The sequence below is a fragment of the Drosophila persimilis genome, unplaced genomic scaffold (genome assembly GCF_003286085.1).
Source record: "Drosophila persimilis strain 14011-0111.01,24,50 unplaced genomic scaffold, DperRS2 tig00000431-arrow-pilon, whole genome shotgun sequence".
NCBI lineage: Eukaryota > Metazoa > Arthropoda > Insecta > Diptera > Drosophilidae > Drosophila > Drosophila persimilis.
In genome coordinates, this window is record NW_020825312.1 from 6,452,026 (window position 1) to 6,470,205 (window position 18,180).

The 18,180-nt window shown below is 44.1% G+C and overlaps 1 protein-coding gene across 2 annotated transcripts; it reads left to right on the top strand.

Moving 5' to 3' along the window:
* Positions 1 to 14,139: 14,139 nt before the first annotated feature.
* On the top strand, positions 14,140 to 17,404 carry LOC6603227. Of its 2 annotated transcripts, XM_026989549.1 has the most exons (3): positions 14,140 to 14,153; positions 15,332 to 15,822; positions 16,607 to 17,404. In XM_026989549.1, exons 2-3 carry the CDS (start codon positions 15,334 to 15,336, stop codon positions 17,207 to 17,209), a joined length of 1,092 nt encoding a protein of 363 aa, XP_026845350.1. In that variant the 5' UTR covers positions 14,140 to 14,153; positions 15,332 to 15,333; the 3' UTR covers positions 17,210 to 17,404. The 2 variants fall into 2 exon arrangements, with proteins under 2 accessions (XP_026845350.1, XP_026845349.1); XM_026989548.1 differs by lacking the exons at positions 14,140 to 14,153; positions 15,332 to 15,822 and adding an exon at positions 15,852 to 16,488.
* Positions 17,405 to 18,180: the final 776 nt, after the last annotated feature.

The window sequence follows — 18,180 nt, forward strand, 5'->3', positions numbered from 1 at the left end:
CTTCTTGCTGTTGTTGAACGTACTCTTGGTGTTTTTGAAGTTGCTGAACGATTTCTTCGTGTTGTTGAACCTTTTCTTGGTGTTGTTGAACGTATTCTTGCTGTTGTTGATGTTGTTGATGATGTTGCTGCTGTTGATTTTCGTGTTGTAATTATTTGTGAGCTGCTCAACAGCATTGCATTGCCACATTCTAACACTCCCAACAGACGCACCGCACACACAAACACACACACAAAACCCACTCGCACACACGCACTCACACACACAGAGACAGAGAAATGCACTCTCAAAAAAATATATATATTTTTGGAAAAACTTCACTTTCGAGGTTAGGTTTTTGCGTGTGTTGATTTGCTTCTCTTTTCTCTGTCGTTTTTCAACACTGGAGTGGTTGTTGAAGTTTGTGTTATCGCGGGTCTTGCTGATGCTGCTGCTTCTTTTGTTGCTTTTGTTGTTGTTGTTGTTGTTGTTGGTGCTGTCGTTGTTTTTTGTTTTGTTGTTGCAACAGGCAACAACATCTGCCTAGGCACATGGCTATTGCACAGGCATCTTGCGCCCGTTGTTGTTGCAATTTGTTGTTGTTTTATGCTTTTTCCAACACTTTTGTTTGAATAAGGGATTTCCTCGTTATTTTATGGATATTCTTGTAATATATTTCCGTTTAATTTTTATAGATCTTTCTTATAGAACTTTTTTCAGCTTTAGCTTTTTATCTATTTACACACACACACTGCTGCAATGGAACGGGAATGAAAAACGGGGATTAGTGAAAAGCGGCAACGTCGCTCTTACTCCTTCCCTATCTCTCTCTCTCTCTCTCTATCTATCTCTCTCTCTTTCGCTCTTTTATACACGTTTTTGTTTTCTCACTTGAAAAAAGAAAAACAAACAGTCCGAAATTTCAGTTATTGGCCCAATTTTTAACACTTTTTTCGATTCGGGGGAAAATTAACAAATAATCAAGCTTTAAAAAAAGTGATGCAGAGTGACATGCATGCATGCTCTCGCTTGTGTGCGTGTGTGTGTGTGTGTGTGTTGGTGTGTACTATGCGTGTTCGATCGTGTCACAAAACGGTAAATAAATCCTCCACACGACGCGAAATACCGCCACACGATCTCCTCCACACGAACGGGCCACGAAATTGCGTATTTGCGATTTAAAAACCCTATATTTGTACACATGCACGTATGTATGTGTATTTTTCCATTAATTAACAACTTTTGCACACTTTTTCATTACGCATTTACGTATTTGCCGTCGCCGTCGCTGTCGCTGCTGTCTGCTGTCCTTTTCTCTTTTAATCGTTATCGCACACTTATCGACAGAGCAAAAAAAGAAACAAAACAAAAAAAAACCAAACCAAACACAGCGCGCGCACACACACACACAAAACACTAAAACAAAACAAGTTAACGGCTCCTCCTCCTCCTCCGCCTGCTCCACCTCTTTGTCCCACGCTTTAGAGACCTGCAGATAGAAAGAGATAGAGAGAGAGATTAGTTCGATGCAAAAATAAACACACATTCAATCGATAGAATGTTGATTAGAAAATCGATAAGGGCCATAAATAATCGAATAGATAATGTCGTCGCCCCCAGACTGCTGTAGACTGGTCTCAAGTGCAGTCGGGGCATTATCTTGTAGTCATTGATTGGGTTTTTTGGGGGGTCCGAGGAGGGTGGTGGGGTTTGGAGGACTCTCGAAGGGGGTGCAGGAAGGCTTCTGAAGGCTTTTTGAGGGTCCCAGGAAGGTTAGATACTGCGGTCGCGGCACTCGAACCATTCCATCATATGTACGTAACAAAATTGGTTAGAATTTAAATATGCACCTGTACCCCCCGTGGAAGGGGTATAAGACCCGAAGGTGATCTCTGGAACTACTGCTACCCGCTCTAAGAACGAATCAGCACTATATGTTACCATTATATAAGGATTAACCACACCCCATAAACAATGTTAGCCCTTAACCCTGAAAGGTCGTCTTTCGTTTTGAATACAGTGAAATTCGGTTCCATTTTCAATACAAGTTAAGGCACCAGAACATTCGAGTGGCTCTGTCTGCGGATATTTCACTGTAGAAGGGATTTTCGATGTTTATTCTTAGAGATTCTTTGCAGGCTTTGAACGGTTGCTATCTTGCCTATTTCTGGCATTTCTTTTCGAGCTACCGAACGACCACTGTATTGGCTCTCCTCCCCACCCCTCAGAGAAGAGAAAGAGACGCATTCTCTTCTCTTGGCCATCAATAATTTTCACCCACTCATCCATCCATCTATCAATTTCGATGAAGATGGCATTTCTAAGGCACTAATACAAACACACACACACAAACACACACATGCAATTCAATAGGCAAGTGAAAAGCGGCAACTGCGCATCGCGCATTCAATGGACGGGCAGCGGCAACGTACCGGGCAATGAAGATTGGCAACGGCGCGACACCACGCCGCACACCACTCACAAATGGAGCCGAAGCAGCAGAGCACGAAAAGCGGCAACAGCGCATGGGCCATAGACCACATGTTTTTCAGTGCTGCAACATTTTTGCAACTGTATTTTGTTTTTAATGAAAGCAATTAAACTGCAGAGCCGCAAATAAATAAAACAAAGAGAGAAGAGGACAGAGAGAGAGAGAGAGAGAGAGAGGAGAAAAACACGCAACAAAAGTAGCAACACAAAAGGCAACAGCAAATAGTAAATTAAATTCTCACTATGAAAATTAAACAGAAATTGAATTAAATTTAAGCGAAAACACACACATGAAACACACATACAAATACATATAGAGAGAGAGAGAGAGAGCGAGAGAGAGAGATAGAGACCCACAAAAGAAAGAGAGAGAACGAGCCGAACCGAAAATTAAGCACGAAATTCCACAAACAAGCAAAAAGCAAAAAAATAAAAGCTAAAAGTAGAAGAATCAGCAAAAGCAAAGAAGAAGAGATAGCAGCAGAGGAAACGTTACCGAAACGTGGTGTGTGGAAGAGCGAGAGAGAAGGCGAGGGAGGGAAGAACGAGATGGAGTGGAAAAAAGTCAGCCAAGCATGGCAGCGACGTTGGCAGAGAGAGGAGGCAATAAAAATACACAGAAGCAGCGGCGGCGGCTGCGGGCAGCAGCAGCAGACAGCACAGAGCAACGTTGCCCATTTTCAATACAAAGACGAGAGAGAGAGAGAGGGAGAGCGTGAGCAATAAAGCTGGCAAGCAAAAGCAAAGAAAAAGGAGAAGCGGAGGGGGAGGGGAAAAAACTTAAGCACGCGTAAGATTAAAGCAGCAGCAAAAATAAGCAGAGGCGATGTTGCCGAACTTCACATAGAGCAAAAGGCAGCGCAAAACAAATTAATAAAAATAACAACACACACACACACACGAACACAACAATAAAAGGCAGCAGCGACAGCAGACGACCAAAAGAGGCTTACAAAAAAAACTAAAAAAGAAACACGAAACAAGAAACAAGCAAAGCACAGGGGCAGCGCTGCCGGCGTCCACAGCATTATAATAATAATGCCATAAAAAAAACGGGAAAGAAAACTAGAGCTACGTCACCACGATGCTTTGATACCCTTGAAACCATTGTTCCGATGTTTCGTGATGTTTTTGTTCCAAGTTTTGTGATCTGATTATTTGCTGCATCAAATAGAATGGAATATAGAATCTTACAACTGCCTGCCTTGGCAAACTCCACCACAAAATAGTCATACCCTTTCGCTATCGCACCGGAAGGGTATCCAAAACAACAACCAACTCTCGAAGCAGCAACAAAACAAGAAGAAGCAGAAGACAAAAGCAATGCCCACGAAGCCTGAATGAGAGAGGGAGATGGCTGCGCACCAGTGGGAGATCGAGCGAGAAAGACGGCAAAAGCAGTAATGGAGTGCCATCGAGAGAGTGAGACAGAGGACAAGCATTGGCATGGCATGGCTGGTGGGGTTTGGGGGGGGTTTGGGACGGGACTCGCTGCTAAGGTTCAGCCAGAAGCAGAGAGAAAACAACAAAAGCGGGAACTACCACACACACATGCATTACATATGTATATACACACACCATTTATTATACATATGTATGAATGAATGTACAAAGGCCAGGCCAGGCAGTGGGGAGGCAACGGGCAGACATCGTTTCATGTTTGGTCTCTGCTTCGTGTTCGTGTTTGTGTTTGTGTGTGTAGTGTGTGCGGGTGACGCAACAGCAAGTGCAAGAAGGCAGCAGAGGCAGCGCCGTTGGCAACTGAATACCATACACACACACACACACACGCACACTGGCCATACATGTATGGTTGGACGCAGACACAAAACTGGCAACGTCATAAAACGAAACGAACAACAACAAAGCGACAGAAGGAATGACAGAGCGACCGAACGACATACAACGTGTCTAAAACGAGCGACTGAACAACCGACCGACCGTACGACCGTACGACGCAAATCGTGTCTGACACGACAGACTGACGTTCGGTCGAACCAACGCGCATAGTGACGTGCACACAAAAATTCCCCAGCCAGGCGAGAGCGAGATAGATAGGGTCATTCATGCGCCAGTGTGTGTGTGTGTGTGCGAGAGTAAAGCAGAAACGAGTCGAACGAGTAAAACGCAGCAGCAGCAGCAGCAGCAAAAGCAATAAAACACGGCGCGCAAGGTGAAACACGTACAACAACAACAAGAAAAAAACCCAAAAAATTTAAAAGGTAGAAGAAAAAGGAGAACAGCAGCACACGAAGGGATGGATGTGTGGTGGGGTGGGGTGGGGTGCTGTGGGCTGGGGTTGGAGGAGTATGGGTGCAAAAGAAGCAGCAGCAACATTGTGGGAGCGTTGAGAAGTAGAGCTGGGTGAATGGGAGGGAGGAGAGCGCACTGGTACAGCGTACAGGAGCAGAGAGGTTATGGTAATGCAGAGTGGGAGACCTATAGATAAAAAGGGAGGAAGAGCCGACACGTAATGCACGCGAGTGAGAGAGAGGCACAGATATAATAATAATAATAATAATAATTGTGGAGCATAAAACACACACATATCCATACGTGAACGTATAAATAGCAGCGGCAGGCGCATGATTTTTATACACACACACACATGTACATGTATGCATGTGTGCGTGTGGGCGTCAGGAGCGGTTCACACAGCTGTGCGGGCGGAGGGGGGTCTGCTGTGGTGCGTTGTGGGAGCCAGAAATGTGTACTGTTCATACACACGCACATACACACACAGAGACAAAGAGCCATAGCGACGAAGAAAACGAAATGAGAAAAATGTGGAAGAAAAAAAATCACGAGTAGGCCGAAAGCAATTTATTTGAGATAAGCGCCGCGCCGCGCCACAAAGCATCGCTCCCTCTGATCTGCTGAGCCTCTGCCACGAGCCCGCTAAGACCGGCTCTCGACTGCGCCGGGACGAGGACTTTGTTGCTCTGCTGAGATTCTGCCCAGCCGCTGCTGCAGCTTCTACGCCTCTGCCACTGCGGCTGTCGGTTAGGCCTGATTCTGATTCTGCTTCACAGCTGCTGGTGCTGCTGCTCTGCCTCTGCTCTGCCTGCCTCTGCTGCTCTTATTCTTTGTTGGCTTTTTGGCTTTTTTTTTGTGTAAAGTATTGATTTTTCGTTTGAGCTTTAATTTAGTGCTGCCCCCATCCCATGCAGTATCTGGATGTGTGTGTGTGTGCCAGTGCGTGTGCTTTATCGGCTATTTACTGTAGTTTTTGTTGCCTTTTCACTGCACGGGAAAAACATGTTTTCCAGATGAAAACAACAAAAAAAAAAAACAAATGTATCGTAGGTTTTTGGTTTTTGCTTGCACTCCCCCATTCAGCATCGCCCTCTCCCTCTCTCGCTCTCTGTCTAAAGCAACATCTGGCCTTTCGGTCGGTCGGTCAGGCATCCATCAAAATATGCAACAGTGCCTGGGCCTGGTGCTTCTGCAACAACATACCGCAGCACATGTGGTTCTAAGACCACACTACATCCCTCCTCGCCCCTCCACCGGCCCCTTGGAAGTAAGGGGTGGTGGGCGGGTGCGGGTTTGCACTAATTGCATTCCACTGTAGTGCAAACACACACACACACACACACACACGAACATCGAGTACGTAAAAGCAAAAGTCGTTTCGGTGGAAGCCAAGATGTACCGTAAATCTTGGAAGATTTTTGCGGGGTTCCAAATTCTCGACAGAGGATTTCGCTAGTAAATCTAGAATCTAGAATAAAAAGGAGGTTTTCAGGGAGATTTGGCAACGGAAAATCTTTTTGGGGATGAATACTCTATCTCTAGTTCCATCTCCCTCTCTCTCTCTCTGTCCGGGAACCCTTAAAGAAGAGGCTTTTACTCTGAAAATGTATCTTCTCGTGTGTCTCTTGTGCCTGGGTTCAATCCTTCAATCCCTACAGCCCCTCCACCACAAAACCGCATTCTGTCCACCCATTGAGTGGGGGGGCGGAGAGGGGGCTATATATTTGTATTGTATAACCAATTAAACGTTAACAAAGAAGAAAACTAAAACCCCTGCAAAAGTATTGCATTTCCATTGCGAATGCACTTGCCACATGCCACAGCCACATGCCGCTGTCTCTCTCTCTGGTCTTTCGTTTAAATAATAAATAAATATGTTTGATGATATTTGATTCGATCGAAAAATAATTCCAGTCTGGAGCTGCTTCTGGAGATTGAATTTCCTTTCCCTTCGTTTCTGTGGAATTTCTCTGGAAACGCATTTTGTTTACGACTCGACTCCAAGAAATAATTGTGGAAAAAAAAAACAGACTACATATGTATAAACAAAGGGTTCTTCCACTCGATTCGAATCTGATAGATCGAAGATACATGTATTCCTGTACAGATTAAAGTTGAAGTTCTTGGAAAAGTATTGTATGGAGTATATATTCAGTAGAGAAACGTTTTCAGGTTCAAGAACTTTCCGTATGCGGCAACGGATACGAAGAAGGAAGCGAGAGAGAGAGAGAGAGAGAGAGAGAGATAGTGAGAGAAGGGTATCAGGGGGCGAGGCGATAAGAAACTTTCAACAGATAAGACCCGAAAAAGTCAAAGAATTTGCTTTTGAAATTACTTTCACATGTTCCCCCCTTCCCTACCTCTCTACCTCCCTCCATCAGAAAGTGCTTTTGAGCAGGGGAACGCGCGGAATGGAATGTCAGGGAAGAACAGAGACGAGAGGAATGATCTACATTCAGACGGTGCGGCGGTGACTACAAAAAGTTATTTATATAAGAAATAAAATAAACAGAAATTATTATTATGGAATATCGAACCGTGACTTTTGCTCTCATTCTCTCTTCTGTGCCTCACCCCTCTCTGCATCCGTGTTCAGTGGCATTCTCTCTGTTACCCATTAACCGTACCAGGGGGGTATAACATGTATAACAGATTTTGTGGAAGTTCAAGGATCCCCAAAAAGACGAGACGGAACGGAATATCCCTTAGTTTTCCTGATAAAACACAATCCAAAATCGGGTAACAAAAAAGAGGAAGATCCATTTATGAGAGGCATCTCCATAGTCGTGACCCCACTTGATACTTGATTTTCTGCTGCGGGGATTCCTTTCATTGTTTCTGCTGCCCCGTGCGGCTGCCCCGTACGGCTGCCCCGTACGGCTGCTGCTGCTGCAGCTTTTGCAAAAACATAAAAATTCCATTAAAATGTCAAGTGACAGTTTCAGGCATTCCCATTCCATGCCATTCCATTCCCCTTTCTGCCCCCCACACACACACACAGCTCCATGGCACAGCCACAGCCTAGGCTCCTCCTTCTACCCCTTCCCTCCCCCTGCCCATCATCTGTAGGGATATTCTGGGCTTTCTTTTCTTTTTGGTGTCTCTGGAATTTGCATTCCATTTCCAAAATTGAGGAATCAAAACCCAATTTGTGGACCGACAGTGGCAGCAAAATATGAAATGCTTTCAATTTCTGTTGCACAAAAATGACACTGCCACAAAATGCAGCAACAGAAGCTGGTATTTAAGCCAATTAGAGAAGTGGGAGTGGTTGTCTCGGGAAATCTAATTGGAAGGCAGGAAGGAAGGCTACTCCTCTCACCCCCTCCCCATCCCCTCACAAAGGCTCCCAGGAAGGCGGTAGGGTTTGAGTTTGGGCTTTTCTTTTTGTTATTTTATCTTCAGTTTAGAGATAAAATGTTGTAGAAATACTTTTTAGAGAACCAACCATATTTCTACATATGTATCTATTAGATCATTATTTTATCTTAAGATCAAAGAGAAACGGAGAGATTTTTTGTTTGATTGAAAATTGTTGCCATTTTTCCAGCAAGGGATCTTCAGGTTTATAGCTTTTGTCATATACAAATATTATGAAAGTGTTAAATAAAAAATATTAAAATTCTCTTTGTCTGTTTTTTAATGATTTTTATTAAATCTATTTATTTCAAATTAAAATTAACAATAAATAGAATTGAATATAAAAATGGAAGTTTTCAATCCATATTCATATTTTCATTGAATATTTTTCCCGTATAGCTGTAGCATCTTCCGTGATAATTCTTGAAGGCCCATTATTATTTAGGTATTATTTAAGAAGTCTGGCATGAATATTTCTGGGGGGAAATATTCTGCATATGTCCGGACATTTCTGATCTGACGAAAATGGAATGAAATATTCCCATTTTCCAAGTTCTTTGGTGAATCTTCTGGTTATCTATAAATTTCGAATTTCCAAGGTTTTCGGCTAGGTTCTCCTCGCCAGCATCCCTATCCCTATCCCTAACCCTATCCCTGTCCCCATATCCTGCACAGCCCCTTCTTTCAATCAATATCAGTTCCTGTGTGCCGCGCGGGAAGCAACGTTGCCAAACTTCACTGAAATGTAAAATGTGTGTGTGAGGGGTTTTTTTTTTGCGTATTTCTTATTTTGGTTTTGCCTTTTTGGTTCACGTTTTACGCTTGTTTTCTTATGCCTTTTCCTTATTCTGGAAAAGTAAAAATCAATATGCGGCCTGCGATTGCATTTAAATGAAAAAACAACGACAACAACAGAAAGAAAGAAAGAAAGAAAGACAGCAACAGCGGCAGCAGAAGCAACAAAATAAAAGGCAAATAACAGACAAATAAATAAAATATAAAGAAAAAAACAGAAAAAAACCATGGCCAGGGGCACAGCACACAGTCGTTGCTGATGGAGGAGGGGGAGGGGGCCGAGGGGAGGGGAGTGGAGTGGAGCGACTTATGTGTGTGTGTCTGCCGCTGCCGCTGCCTCTGCCGCCAGCCAAAGAACCGGTCCAACAAGAAATTCTACGTGCGGCCCAAAAGAAGAAGAAACACAAAAACAGAAGAACAAAAAACGAAAAAAAAAAACCAGTAAAAAGGCAAAAGAAGGTTTATCAAAAGGGCTATCGACTAGTGGTTACCCCGTAAAATAATCAGCAGAAATTACTTCTAAAAGATCAAAAATTTCTGAATGAACGGGCGGGGATATTTTTAAAACATTTAGGAAAAACCCAATCAAAAGTGGAATGAAACATCAATGAAAATTGATGTTAAATAAGGATAAAGTATTTTCGGAACCAAAACTCTATTCAAAATATTATATTTTATATGTAATCCGTAAAATTTATAGGCCCGTATGAGCCATAGATTATCAAATATTGAGATACATATTCCGATGATTTTTGGAAAACTGTGGGTTCCCCCGACCGGACTTTCCTTCTTCCATTTGTCAGGTATAGAACATGGATTCCGATCCGCTTGAAAGCAGGATCCAACAGGAGCATTACATCCACAAAAAACCCCCTGATTTCCTCATTTGAAATTTCAAAATATAATTTCATTACATCATATTTTTTATATTATTATATTATGTATGGGATCGGTAGAACTCTTTTTGAAATCAAATTAAAATAATTCCACTATAATTCTATTAAAACCCTACGATATATACGATCTATTCCAAAGTAAAGGCCACGTAAACCCGTATATATAAATATATATTTTCTTTCAAATAGAAAAAGATACGAGACAAAGAAATGGGGGGAATAAACGGCACTACGAACGTCAGAGAGAGAGAGAGAAGAAAAAGTAATATTTGCATAATTTAAATGCTAATTAGCGGCGGGAAACGGATAAAAGCAGGGCCAAAAGAAGGTCTAAATAAATACAAATAAAAATATTCAAAAAAAAACAAAAACGCACAAAAAATGTATGGAAATATATGCTGTATAGAGAGAGAGAGAGACGAAAGAGAACTTGAAATATCACAGCAGATCAGAGGAGAGGAGAGGAGAGGGGGGGACTAGATATTTTTGGCGCCACGATGGGGGCACGAGTTCAGTTCAGAAAAAAAAATAAAGCGAAATGGAAATTAGATTGGGATCCATCTCCTCTGTAGGGAATGGAATGTGGAATGGAATGTAATAGAACTTTCGAAGAGCGAGAATCTAAAGAATCCCAGGGGGAAAAAGGGGAAAGAGTTCCCCATTTATGTAGAAGGCCTCCCATCGCCCAATCTCAAGGGTATTTCACAGGGTATCCTATTTCATTCCAAAATTGATGTTAAATTCATTTCAATGATTGAGGATTTAGTCGTATAATATCCCTAAAAATATCCTCAAAGATAACAGAAGAACATCGCGAAATAATCTAGTCGAAAAGAGTCCAAGGAATCCTTAGAATCCCATCCGAAAAACAGGATTTACTGTGAGATCCTATGGGAAACCACATATGATTCGAACTATTCGAAAATACTTTGGAATTGCATATAATTCAAAGGATCACTTGGATAAACTTGGATACAAAATAGGATCCCACACTCACGGGATTAACTAAATGAAACGATTTCATCGATTTGTTGGGAATCTGTATAGGCCTTCGTTTTGGCTTTAAATTGGGATCTTATGTTTTACCCATAAAAATGTTTTAGCACTTGTTGAAGTGTCCTTCTTTCAGTTGTTGGTCGTCCTTTCAAATGCGGATGTGATTTTAATTTATTGTTAATTGAGAGATTTTCAACTTTTCCACTTTTCCACGTCCAAACACTTTGAAGTTCACTTTCGAACTGAAAATGCAATGGAAAGTGCTCCTCGATTGAGGCCGCCTCCGTTGAATCCCTATCCATCCACGAATCCACGAATGACATCTATCACATTTCGTGAGCCGATGATTGCACGAACCACCCACCACTGGTACCTGCGTGAGCCGATGATTGCACCACCCATCCACCCATCTAGAAGCTCCTTTCTCCACGCTCCCGCAACGGGAACACAGGAGCGGAACGATATCCTTTACCCTCCTCCTGGCAACCTTCTATCCGCCTATGACCTGATCCCCTGCCTTCCCCCTACTATACGATGATGCTCCAATGCCACACACACACACATATAGAAAATTCTGCATCAAAATCCCAAGCAAAGAATGTGTGTGGGGGGGGGCTTTGCATATTAATGTTGCATAAAAAACACACGACGCGGCTCATAATCCCATTAACGACTTAAGGATTAAGGAAATATGCACTTGCAACGCGTGCGTGTGCGTGTGTGTGTGTGCGTGTGAGTGTCTGGCATTAGACGTCAAAGGAGAAATATATACCGTACGCTTTTTAAAGGACAAACCGCCACAAGAAGGATGGATGGATGGATGATGTCTAAAAACAGAACTCGAAAGCCTCTTACTCTTAAATCAACTGCAGATACGATACGGAGAGTATTCCTGAAGATCTGCAATCAGATTTGAAATCACAAAATTTCGAGTGAGTGGGCCCAAAGGGGTTTGTGGAGTACAATTGAAGAATTCCAACTTTCATCCTTCAGGATCGAGGAAGAGAACCTTACAGCTGTATATATTCCTCACGATTTTCATCGAATTTCCATAACAGTTTATGGAATTATATGAAGAATATCCTTGAGAAACAATCCCATCTCCCCATGAACTGCAAAGGCGAATGTTTCAACGGATGTATCTGAATTTACAATCCATCTCTCCTAGAAAATTTCATTCATTATGCTCTGACAAATTTATTTTCCAACATTAGCTTGGATAAACTTTATTTTTCAAAGATCTAAGCGATACAAAAGATCAATAAATGAATGAAATGAGTCGTTCTAAATCTCAAAGTACCCAAGAAATTCCAGGTCCAATAGCCCTCAAAAATGTGCAATTTGGGGATTTTTTCGTTTTCTTTAAACGTTTTCTTTACTTACCAAGAGAAAAAAAGGAACGGTTACTGGAGGAGTGTCCTGAAGGAAGCAGTGCGCGAGTGTGTCCCTGGGCGTCGTTGACAAAAATCCACACGATTGAAAAATCCTTTCAATTGTTTTTTTTGTTACGATTTTCGCAATATTTTCACGAATTTTTGGCACGAAATTTGCATTAAATTTTGTTTTTTTTTCGTTGGGGAAAAACAGAAAAAAAATACTTGAAAAAAATTAGATACACCTTTTTTTTGTTTGTGTGGATTTAAAATCCCTTCCGATGGGGCGTGGGATCGGTCTCTGTTTCTGGGGCGTGTCCGGACCCAAAAGAAAATAAAAGAAATTATATACTTTTGTTGTGTTACCCCCCAAAACCCCTTTGCACTGTCTGCTGCGCTTTCCTTTCAATTTTATTTCAACGAAAAATCAAAAATCAACGAAAAAATTTAAGAATTGGAACGCAGACACATACACGCACACAGTTGCAGTGTTAGACAGAGAAAGAGAGAGAGAGAGAACCAGATAGGCGAGGCAGGGCGCGGCGAGCGGGGGATATATAGAAATTTCAACATCTTTTGGTTTTCAGATTGCAAGAGAGAGCGAGAGAGGGGGAACGAGCGAGCGAGCATTAGATTGCATTTTGGCAAAAAAAAAAAACTAAAAAAAATTATTTTGCGCGACGCAATTTTTTTCTTTGAATTTTTCGTTTTCTTGCTTTTTGTATTTGCAAACGCACACACAAACACAAACGAAACACACATACACACACACACACACACACATGCACGAGTGCGCGAGGGGTATAAAGTGTGGGTGGGTGGGGGGTGGATGGCTGCAGAGCAGAGCAAACTTTAACTAGGTTTTTTTTTCATCCGTTTTGCGTTTTGCTTTTGCTGCAGCAGCACGCTTTTTCTTCTTATTTTTCTGAGCTGCACTTTTACCTCTTTTTTTGTTGTTGCTTCTTATCTTTAGATTCTTGATAAATTTTCGTATATTTGCAACGTTTTTTTTCTTCTTTTATTTTGACTCTTATCTTTTTTTGGAGCACAAATGAACGTTGTACAAAAATTTTCTTTCACATTGCTCTGCGCCGCCGAACGAACACACCCGAGTTTTTTTTAGGCCTTTCAAACACAGAGCGCGACGCGACGCGACACGGCAGCGGCGAACGGGACACAGTCAACGACGTCGACAGCGACGGCAGCGGCAGCGACAGCGGCGGCGACGCTAGCGCTGCTGCTGCTGCGTGCGAACATTGGTTCTTAAAGGGGGCGGGGGCTTACACAAAAAAGATCGCCTCTAAGCCGTTTGCGGCGGCTTTTCGCTGATTTGGTTTTTCTCTTTTGCTTTGAATAAAAAAAACCTTAAATTTTATATTTATTATTTGAAGTATTATTATTAATTTCCACACACAGAGAAACAGGGTGAGAGAGAGAGAGAGCGGCGCTGGCGCTGCTGCCTCAATAGCTGTTGCCCACTTCTGCTTGAATGTTGCTGTAAACCGTTCACATGTTGCTAGCAAACGTACTGCCGGGAATGTCAAAAGAGGTATGGACAACAGTTAAAACGGCACAGAGAAATACAACGCATGCAAGCTCGGCTCACCTCTTATCCTTAACATACCATGCCTTTTATGTTATCCTGAAAATGTTGCTGGGTTTTACCCTCGCTGTCCATACCTGTCCACCACACATAACACATTTGGATGTTCGAGCTCGTTCAGCCGGTTTGATCAAACCGCAAGAGATGTGGCCGGCCGGCCGCAGTCATGTTGCTGAACATCCGACTCATGTTCTTAAGGCACCTAAAATGTTGCCGGAAGGCTTAGGCACCTAAAGGTTCGATGGTGTCTTCGAACCCAGCCACAAATTTTAAGAGAGGTGTCGTTCAATTTGAGAGACTTTTTTACGACCAATGCAATCTTTTAAATTTTCTGCGACTCTCTTTAAATACAAATCGAATCGATAGTTAGCGCCAAAAGTCAATAACAAAAACGGGTCTATATATGTAAGTCTATTTTCTAAATTTGCTAAAGGTTAAATAATTTAACCAACTGACAAAAAATGTTTTTAACTTTGATGTGAAACCCTGTACATCGACTAAATCGGGGCATGTTTTCCTCTATTATTATCTCCTATAGGGAAGATGATTCATCATAAAAGTTCTAGTGTATCGCTAGTCTATCGGTTTCTATCGTTTTCTATTTCGTCTGAGTTCGAAGACAACCCAACGTGGCTGTGTGGCTCTAACGGTACGGATGGTTGTTCGATGTTGGACACTACACACTGGCGTCTTTTAATATTATAGTATGAAAGAATGTAATAGAAGAAATTAATAAACGGTGAAGGGGATGATAGCTAAAGCTTAGGGATGGGGTTTTATCACTTCTCAATCATTTACAGTCCCCTCCCACAATATTGCGGCTGGCCTTTGCTAATTTGTATTTTTTGCAGTGAAAGTGAAACACATGTTGCGAAGAGGTTGGTGGGGGAGACAACGGCACGGCACGGCACGGCACGGCAGAGGCCTGCGCCTGGGCTTGGGTTTGATCTCAAATCAGTTGCATGTTGGATGTTTGCAGCGAACTTGTTGGCTCAAACATATTGCTGGCCCGCTTTATTCTGTGCTGTGCGAAAATGCGCTAATGTTTCATGTCTATTAATATTGTCTTCCCTTGCCCCCCTCTTCCACCATAATGCCACACCACACCACATGCCGTACATCATACAAAACTATGGGCCGGCCGGCAGAGACGAATGGCCTCATTGCTTTTTGCCGCTTCGCTTGCAACCATTTCTAAACGTGTTCGTGCTCGCTGCAACGTTGCCAAACTTCAGTGCAAAAAATACCCAAAAACGAAACAAGAGTAGGCGAGAGGGAGAGAGAGAGAGACAGCCATCGCACATGTTCGAAGCCAACTGACGCCGCTGGCACTGAAGTTTGGCAACAGGGCACACCATTCGTTCCGTTTGCCTCCGTGGTTTATTCTTGTTCAGAAATGACAAAATTTAAAACGAAAAATGGAATTAAGAGCAAGCAAATGTTAGCCAAAGAATAGACAGAATTGAGTTACAGTTACAGCCGGGGACCAAGGGCGCTACAGCAGCAGGATGACAGAACAGCAGAGCAAATCGGCAAATGGCGGCGAATACACAGTGCATGACACCATTCCTTCTCATTCGCAGTCATGCCGCATCAGTTGTCGGCGAGCAACGAAACCGAAACCGTCGCAGCAATGCTCAGTCCGGGGGCCAGCAGCAGCGAAATGATAAACAATACCTCAGCGTCTACGGGCATTTTGTACGATGAGAAGGAGGTAATGGAGGAGTTCATCAGCTGCTATCGCCACTTTGCGGCCCTGTGGGACAGCAGCAGCAGCGACTACTTGTCCAAGACGAAAAAGGAGCCCGGCTACAAGGAGCTGCTCAAGATACTGCGTCGCATCAACGGGGACTGCACTGTGCAGGATGTCAAGCGGAAGATCAATTCGCTGCGCTGCTGCTATCGCAGGGAGCTCAAAAAGGTGCAGTCCTCCAAATACAACTATCGCCCACGGCTCTGGTGGTTCAATCAAATGGAATTCCTGAAGCCCGTACTAAATATTGGCTCGCCGCCGCGGGCCAACAACAACGACGGCCACCACATGGACGATAGCCTCGACGAAACGAGCATAAATGTGAGTAGCGCTACTGAGGACGGTAGTGAAGTGGAATGGGTATGGGGAGGGGTTATGGGCGATGACGGTGCTTCTCACACAAGTTTGACAGCAACGCGGCTTCGTTGTACGACAGTCGTACGACAGCAAGAGGAAGCGGACGACGACGCCGACATGCAGCACAACAGCAGCAGAAGCACGATATTGGACATGGAGCATTGGCAAAAGTTCTTCCGGCTCTACCGTGGCATGCCCCAGCTATGGATGACGAAGAGCAAGGGCTATCGGAATCGCTTGCTGAGGGAGCAGTCCTATCAGCGGCTGCTCGATTGCATGCGCAGCATCGATCCCACCGCCAACATACACACGCTCAAGCGGAAGATCAACAACTTTCGCACCTCGTACCGGCGTGAGCTGCGCAAGGTGTACTCCTCGGATAACAATTATGTGCCCACACTGTGGTACTTCAAGGAGCTCGACTTTCTGTGCGAGTTTGAGACGGGGGAGCTGCAGTTGGAGATGGGGCTGGATGGCGATTTACCGCAACTCAAGTCGCTGGAGACGGAACAAGGACTAGCACCAGAGCCTGACCTGGAGGATATCATATCCTTGTCAATGCAAGAAATGCAAGCCGATTTCATCGATGAGTCGGAAATTGAACACTATCGCTATGTCACGGAGGAAAAGGTGAAGATGGGTTCTGTAATTCTGTAGTTCTGTAGTCCAGTTTTATACCTCTGTGGCGGCAACTGTACTAAAATTAAAGTATTCTGTTTCCCTTTTCTCTTTTGGATCTCGCTTGCAGGATGAAGACATGTTTGCCGAGGCCTTTGACACCGAAACGGATGCCTTGGGCGACCTCGAACCGGAACCAGACCAAGGGCAAGAAATGATAGCCGCCGACCAGACGCCCATCATGCGGGTACCGTCGACCCTCAAAACAGAGGAGCATAGCCAAAGCCATAGCCGTGACTACCAGACCCTGTCACCGCAATCGATGACATCGAATGCAAATGGATTATACTCCTCCTGTCCGCCAAAGCACCGACATGGAGCTGGTTCTGGTTCCGGGAGACACCCACTGCCGGCCGGAGGGATGCTGGAGCGGGCTGGGCGCCCCGTGCGTCGACGCAGCAGCACGAGCCACGATGACGAGTACTTTCAGTTCGTGGACGGAGAGCCGAGCAGCGCGAAGCAGCGCCGCGTGGAGAGCAGCTACGATCATGCGGAGAGCGAATGCGTGCTGATCGGGAAGCGGATGGCGGCCCACTTCCGGAACATGCGTCCGGACCAGCGGCTCTTCGCCGAGCGGATCATCAGCGAGGTCCTCGTCTACGGGCGAATGAATCAACTCTCAATGCGGGCACGATTTGTGCCCAATGTCAAGGACGGTGCTGCATCGCCCTAAGACAGGTGGTGTCGGTCACTCGTGGCCGGTGGAGGAGGCAGTGCTGCCAATTAGAGGTGTGGCAGCGGCAGCATAAGATGACAAAGAGAGTGCCAGGAAGAAGAACCGACAAAAGTGGCGCTAACAATCTGGCTTTGATAAATAGTTGTAACATATGTATACATACAGATAATAAATTATGCATTATCCAAATGACATTATCCGACTACCTGCTGACGTAAAGAAATGTATCAAATCCGCGCCCACCTTGACTGTGCGCAAGCGACGTTTTTGTCGCCTGCCATTCTCTTCTGGCGGCAGGGAAACCAAAAGGTTCAGCCAAACTGGAAACGGCAAAGCAAAGTCGCGAAAGGGAGCGAGTGAGAGGGCGAGACATAGACATAGACAAGGGCAATGGAGACGGCAACGGCAACGGCGACGGGCGAAAGAGAAGTGAACTGCAAAAGAACTGTATAACCAGAACCGGTTTTTATTCATTTTCAATTTGAGTGAGCGGTTCCTCCTTGGGCTCTCCCGCTCCCTGTCTATTCTGCTGCCGACGACTGCGATTCTTTTTCCTTGCGTTTGCTTTCTTTGCCGTTTTTTCTGTTTTTGCTGCTGTCGCGTCGTCGCCAGTTGGCACAGTCAGCGGCAGAGGCAAAGGCAGAGCAGAGCACACTGCTTGCTGAGCCCGGTTTTGTGTCTCTTTCTCCCCCCTTTGACTGCAGATTCGCGTTTCCTCGCTGTGCCAGAAATTCTCTTCTCGCTTGATACTCTTTAGCAGATGAGAGTATGCTCATTTTCAGTGTGCTATATTAAAATTTAAAAACATAACCTGAAGAGAACAGCTTTGAGGGCTTTTGTATTTCACAAGATATTTAAGAGAAAATACATATAATTTTACAAGCCAGTGCCGAGGCGAATTTGATAACAGTCGGATGATATACGGGAACACTGATATCCAAGGGTATATCAAGCGTCGACGACCCCTC

Coding starts and splice junctions, on each gene's coding strand:
- LOC6603227 (XM_026989548.1), top strand. CDS start 15,877: ATGGGCGATGACGGTGCTTCTCACACAAGTTTGACAGCAACGCGGCTT. Junction 16,489..16,606: donor GCTATGTCACGGAGGAAAAG/GTGAAGATGGGT, acceptor TCTCGCTTGCAG/GATGAAGACATGTTTGCCGA.